The sequence below is a fragment of the Arachis hypogaea genome, chromosome 14 (genome assembly GCF_003086295.3).
Source record: "Arachis hypogaea cultivar Tifrunner chromosome 14, arahy.Tifrunner.gnm2.J5K5, whole genome shotgun sequence".
Classification (NCBI taxonomy): domain Eukaryota; kingdom Viridiplantae; phylum Streptophyta; class Magnoliopsida; order Fabales; family Fabaceae; genus Arachis; species Arachis hypogaea.
In genome coordinates this window covers 15522494-15529758 of record NC_092049.1, presented here as the reverse complement: position 1 = coordinate 15529758, position 7265 = coordinate 15522494, and the positions used below count along the sequence as shown (strand labels likewise).

Sequence of the window (7265 nt, the reverse complement as noted above, 5' to 3'; positions counted from 1 at the left end):
AGGATAAAGTCGTTTATTATAAAATTTTAATTCATTTAATAAACATTCTAAACACTAGAATTTAATTCAATTTTATAATTTTACTAATTCATTCCAAACACTAAAATTCAATTCAATTCTATACTATTAAAATTTTTAAATAGACCATAAGACACTTTTTGCCATCAGAAGTCATACAGGCACTGTAACAACTAGCTAGCTAATGTAGCTAATTTTTTTTGTCATTTAGTCTCTTTTCCAAAGATGAAGAATCATGAATAGCAGCGAATCCAAGCCGAGTAACATTTGAGAATTTTTTTTCTTTCCCCAATAATTGAAGGACTTGATCACAACTGAATTTTCTGAGGCTAAATTAAAAAAAAAAATACCAAAATTTTACACCTTATAAAAAATGATAATATGTAAAATAATTATCGGATCACAAATAGGGATTGCAGAAGTGAAAATTAAAAAAAAAAGAGTGAAACACGCAAAACAGTTAAAAATAATATTTTCAGTAAAACAGGATATTCATGCATATGCATGCTTCATGTGTACGTGCGAGTTTTCTTTTGTGCGTGTGCATGGTACGTGTACGAAAAACATTCAGCTCTGGAAACGCAAGTCGTCCGTACGCATGGATCATACGCATTGTCATGCATACGTATGACCTTAGTTTTCTGCAACTTCTGCAAAATTCAGTTCTAAACTAGATTTTCAAATGTTCATAACTTTTTTTTGTTAAAAATCGTTTTCCGTCCGTTATTTGAACGTCATAAAATATACAAATTCAATTTTTATTTAAAATAAGTTCCACAGAATTTAGAGGTTCGAAGGCCAAGTTATGGCAAGTCAAATTTTTTCAAAAATCTATTTTTATCTAAAAATTTCTGCATAACAATTTTCACCAATTCTAGTTCCAATTCAGTTCAAAACCATTCCAATACCACTTCTAAACTCTCTCAACATACATTTATCAATTCTCTACCCTTTCGAATCATTCAACACCCGTTTAGCCAATTTCTCAAGACAATCTTAACATACACACTCATACAAACAAAATCCATAACTAATCATCATCACATATCTCATTCTCATTCAACATTTCATACCATTTACCTCAACTTACCACATAAGAAATTTCTCACCCTATCACATCTTTCGACCTAATTTACACAAATTACGATATTCATACACCAAATTCTCAATTAAAACTTCAATATACGTACTCATTTTCATGCAACATAGCACCAACATTCATCACAATATCCAATTACAACAATATCACATAGCACCTTTCAATTCATCAAAAAATTCATTATTTTCACTCTCAATTTCATACCAAAAATACATCAACTAACTCAATACTCATCTAACCATTATTCAAGTATATCAACAATTAATTCCATTCAACTTATCTTAGGGGGTAAGTAACCTAGGTTTTCACATAACCTTACATAATGCCTACTCATACCTTAGTGTCGCAATTCCAATCTTCCAAGCTTTTCTTTCCAAAATTTCACTAAGCCGAACTTTCAATTACTCAATCTAACACCATATTATACAATTTAGCACAATATTAAAAACTAGAATTTTCATAAATTGATGAACCAAGAAGAGAAAATGGTTTCTTACCTTTATCCACTGAAAATAGTGATAGATACCACCAAGAATATAAGTTAGAGAATTTCTATAACATCAAAATTACCAAAAATCCTCAATACCCAAACCAAAAATCCAATTTTAGCTTTGAATGAGAAACTGAGGCTGGAATTTCGAGTTACATACTCACCAAAATATTTAAATAGAATTGAAGAGGAGAAGACAAGATTCGTGTGACCGCGAACGGATCGTCAATGGAGCTTTGTAGCAAAAGTTATGATGGATTGAAGGTGAAGGTGGTTAGGATTTTCTCTCCTCTCTTTTTTCTTCTCTCAATTTCGAATTTCTCTCATAAAATAGGGAGAATAATAATAACTGAAATCTCATTAAATGTGGATATATATATATATATATACCGTTGGCCTAATTTTGGACTAAAATCTTTAAGATAAGTATTTTAATTCGCACCCTAAATACTTTTATTTCTCCAAATTATAAATATTAAATCTCTAATCTTTTTTTGCTCTCATTTAATTTATTTATTAGTTGTCAATTAATTATTTAGTATTTTACTAGTTTTACACTATGAAAAAAGCGAACTCCAATTAATCTCAAAGAAAATAGCACTGTCCTAATAAACAAGACAACTTATTAAATTCATAAGGTAGGTGAAACTACATCAAAAACTAATTTGAAAGAAATAAATAAAACTCAACCTTGCAATTAGTTAAAACCTAATTCTAATTTCACCAAATTAACAACCATAACAAAAATAAACGATATAAATTCAATGCAATTAAAAGAAATCCATTCACTAAACTTAAATAAAATTTTTCATCAACTTAAACACTCTTAATACTCAAATAAAATCTTCAAACAGTTCAAGCACTCTTAATTTCTTCCTATCCTAATCTACCCTAACATTATTTAATTTTTAATTATACTAAATTAACACATAACAAGTCCTAATCACATACTTTATTAAACAAATATAATTAATAATTTAATAAAACACTTAACGAAATTCTAAACTCACAAAAAAATAATAAATTATAAAAAAATTACCTCTAATGGTGGTAGCAAGCTGATGGAAGTATGGTGACAGAAGGCGGTAGTGATAACAACAAGGTAAGGACTTCCGACGGAAATAGACACCATCAATAGGGGCAGCTCCAGGTGGTGGTGACGAATGTAGCTTCACTGAAGCAGTGACATAAAGATGAGAGACAAAAAGACGAGAGAGAAAAAGAGATTAGAGAGAGTTCGCAAAAATGAGGAGAAAGAGTTTTGTGTTTGAATTTTACCAGCGAAAATTTGCGGTAAAATGTTTGTCATTGCCTAAATTTCGACGATAACATTGACGCTAATAAAATAAAATTTTATGCTACTATTTACTGTCAGATTTAGTAACAAAATTTTTACTTTGATAGTAATTTTTTTGAGGGACGAACTTTTTTTCGTAACCGTGAAAAAATTCAACGCTAAATCTGTCGATTAATTTAACGATATTCAGCGTTTCTCTTATATGATGTAGTAGTGTCCATTAGATCGAACGGTAATGATATTTTGGCTCTTTATTTAAATACAATTCTACTACCTTTGCTAACAAGAAAAATGTTTACATGTGTTATTTTAAATGACTAGATAAAAAGATTTTATATTATTTTAGCATTTATTATAAATATTAAAACATTACTTTTAAACACTTTTTACAATTACTGATATAATTATCAACCATCAATAATGACTAAAATGAAGAGAATTATAAGAAAGAGACAATGATAATGGAACTAAAGAAAGATGACAAATGAAGAAAAATGTACAATAAATTGAGAAGATATTGTTGGAAAAGATAAGGAAAAAAAAAAACAAAACTCACGTGTAGTTTATACAAAATTGATAATTAAAAACAGTGAAATAATTTAATATATTTAATTAAATTATTATATAATAATTTTTTAACTATTTATTTCATATATATATATAAAAATAAATATAAGTGAGTTGCCAGTAAAAGTGGAGATGGATTGGACTATTCAATAAGATTTCGTGGCTAGACTTTTTGTAAAAGTTATTAATTAAAAATACCAGATCATAGATTTAAAAAAAAAAAAAAAACTTACGAAATTCATGGGCCGGCTTATTAAAATAATTCATTCGCCAGCGACAAACCCTTAAATGGAACTCAGTACTGCGACGAATTAGTCTTTGACTTGTTGGATTAGGAGATACCATGAAAAAAAAAAAAAATAAAACTCACTTCAACTCTGCTCATTTTCACCATTAATTATCCCCAAGAATCAAATAGTACATCACAACATCAATTACAAGAATAATCACCCCTTTATTTTGTATTGCTCTATCCATTTTTATTATTTCTACTACCGCGTTGAAAATTTAGTATAGCCTTAGATCAATATATCCAAACACATTTGGATACATCAACCTAATTAAAATCTACCAAATTCTCACAGTAATTATAAAAGGAAATGGATTAGAAAATCACCCAAATTTTGACGACATAAATTCAAATTAAAGCTCAAATGTCACTCTTCAATAATGGAACAACTGTTGCATTGAACTCATTGGCAAAGAATTCCCTTCTCCTTTCTGCACCAAACCCAAATGAATACTTCTTCTGTTTGTTAGGAAAGAAAAGTCCAAAATGTTTCTCCAGCTCCGGATTCTTCTGGTTCTCATCAAACATGGCAAACAAATAAGTTTCTGTAGGCTTCCAAGGCCTTCTTGGAGTACCCCCATTAACATGACGAATCAAATTATCCAAATAAATTCGTGCATTATCATAAGTTGCACCAAAATCTCCATCTGAGGGCCACCCGCTTTCAGACACAACAACCTCAACAAAACCAATTCCGGTGTTATCAATGGCAGCATGCACTGCATCCAACATAGCATCAAAAAGATTCTGGTATGTATATGGACCATTCCATGCCACCACATTTGGGGATGTGAAAATAGCATAGGGTAGTGATATGTCAACTGGATTATCTCTATAGCTAAAGTAAGGATAAACATTGGTTAGTAATGGTGCACCTGCAAATATTTAGATAATATTAGAGGTAATAAAAATTAATTATAGATATTATATACATAAAATTATAAATGTTAAGTTAAATAAATAATTTAGGTTATTGTCTTTCTAGCGTTACCGACCTGCATATACCAAATACCCTATAATTGGGTCTAGGTATGACCTGACGTCACCCCTAAATGAGCCTTGTGAAGGAGGAAAAGAGTTTCCTAAGAGGGACATGTCAATGGCAGTTGAAACCTTGATTTGATCATGGAGGCCTTGAGCTCTAATAGCTTGGTATACATTCTGAATTGCTGGGAGAACATACTGAGCCATCCATGAAGTGGAGTCTCCAACAGGTCTCACTTCATTACCAACTGCAATGTACTTGATTTTGACACTAGGCCAAAAGCTTAGCACATTTCTTTGCACCCATTGGCGTGCGCTCTCAGAGTTTGTGGCAAGGCCTTGAAGATCAGAGTTTGGAACTCCAAGAATGAGTTCAATGCCGGAGTTTCTAAGTGCTTGTAGAGCAGCTTGATTGGGATCATAGAGTCTCATTCGTTTGATGTTGTTTGATCTGTAAACATCTATCACTTCGTTTGCTGCTGGTAGATTGTTCCCCAGCATACCATAGCAAACACCAATTTGAGCATCTATAAGTCAAATAGACGATCTTGTTAATTTTAAAGAAAAAATATTACATGATCAGCAATATTATTATTTTTTATTAAGATTTAGTTAAAAATAATTTGTACTCATATTTATAAAAATTTTACATATAAAAAATATATAATTTGTATTTATATTTATCAAAATTCGTATACACGAATCAATACAATTTACATTTATATTTTTCTAAATTTGTATACATAAATTCGTAAAATTTATTTGTTAAAAATATAATAATTTAATATTTGTATTAGTAAAATAATAACCAAAATATTAAAAATTACTAACTCTAAAAATTTCACATATTAAATTATAACTAAATATTCTAAAAGTTTTAAAATTATATAATTTGATTAATTTTTTCTAATATTTTAACAAATATTTTTAAACACTGAAATTATGTAACATGACGTGTTACTCTCAGTGACAATGACATAAAAAAATTATCATATAAATATTTTTGTTAAGATATTAATTAATTGATAATGCAGTTAAATATATTAAATTATTTAAATAATAAATAATATAATTTTTATATAAAAATATTTTTATGAAAATAACTATCACAATCAAAATATATTTAAAATATTAATAGTAAAATTAAAATAAATTAAATATTAAAAATGTTTTAAATTTTTTAAAATTTTAAAGACAAGTGAATTGGACAACAAAACATATATTTATGCTTTAACTAATTTTTTTATCATAAATTTAATTAGAAAACCAACTTTTTTTTTCAATATCAATCCTTTTTTAAAATTATTATTTATCACAAATTATAAATCTTAAATCCTAATTATAAATTCTAAACTTTCAAGAAACAAATTAAAAAAAATATAAACAAAAATTTTAATGAATATTAATTAATTTAAAATTGATTTTTTATATACTTATTCTTAAGTATTATATATTATGAAAATTTTTAAATATTTTTAGAATACTAGTATTTTAGTGATGTTAATATTTAATTTAAATTAATATATATTATATATATTTTTTATAATTAAAATTAACGATTAAAATTATTCAACATCAATATTCTAGAAACATTTAAAATTCTTCTAATATATTATTGTATACGAGACTTATGAAATGCTTACTATAAAAATTATGTTATAGACGACACAATTTTAATGACATACGTAGATACACATACAAGATTAACATTTAACAAATTAAAGAGATTAGTTGCGCTTTATAGAATTACGAACCTGCCAAGCGAAGGTTAGCTGTGTATAGAAGAAGCAATAGAGCAGTAACCCATGAGAACGAAGACATTATCATTAGTATGATGAAAATCTAAAACAACAATTATCAAAGGATTTGCTCTATTTTGGCCTCTGAATTGATCCCCTTATATATACACACAAAGATGCACACACACCTCATGACTCATCACGGAACATGCATAAACTTACAAGAACTTTATTTGAATATTTAATATAAACTATGTCTAATTAAAAAATATTAGAGAAATAAAAAATAATCACCCTAAACAGTTTAAATTTATCTTATTATTTATTATTTATTTATTGTACAGTGCATTAAATAAAGCTAATTGTCAATTTTTGACTAATATTTTTTTGTTACTAAATATTTTTGTTAAATAAAATATAAACTAATTTGGATTGGTCGAGTAGTCAGCTCATTCGTTCGCTTAAGCAAGTGTCTGCTAGCAACCAATTGGCCAGTGACAAATCATTAAATAGAATTTAGATATGTGATGAATGGAAATGGATCATCTCCATTTTTTTTAACACTTGAAAGAATAAAGTGTAATTTCTTACCTTTAATTCTATAAGTAGGACTAAAAATAAATAGGAGAAAAAGAACAATGAAGGGTGAGATTAAACACTGGACACCATCCAATTTTTTTTCACTTGAGAGAATCCACTCCCATAATGAATTAGTCCTTATTCTGTCGAACTGAAAGATACCGTGAGCAACCAAAAAATAAAATATAAAAAAGTATAGAAAT

General features: G+C 27.8%; 1 protein-coding gene across 1 annotated transcript; it reads right to left on the bottom strand.

Moving 5' to 3' along the window:
* Positions 1-3840: 3840 nt before the first annotated feature.
* LOC112740286 (glucan endo-1,3-beta-glucosidase, basic isoform) lies at positions 3841-6617 on the bottom strand. The gene is made up of 3 exons (XM_025789052.2): positions 6499-6617; positions 4756-5271; positions 3841-4635 (listed from the first exon to the last, which is right to left on the bottom strand). The coding sequence occupies exons 1-3, from the start codon at positions 6569-6571 to the stop codon at positions 4121-4123; spliced, it is 1104 nt and encodes a 367-aa protein (XP_025644837.1). The 5' UTR covers positions 6572-6617; the 3' UTR covers positions 3841-4120.
* Positions 6618-7265: the final 648 nt, after the last annotated feature.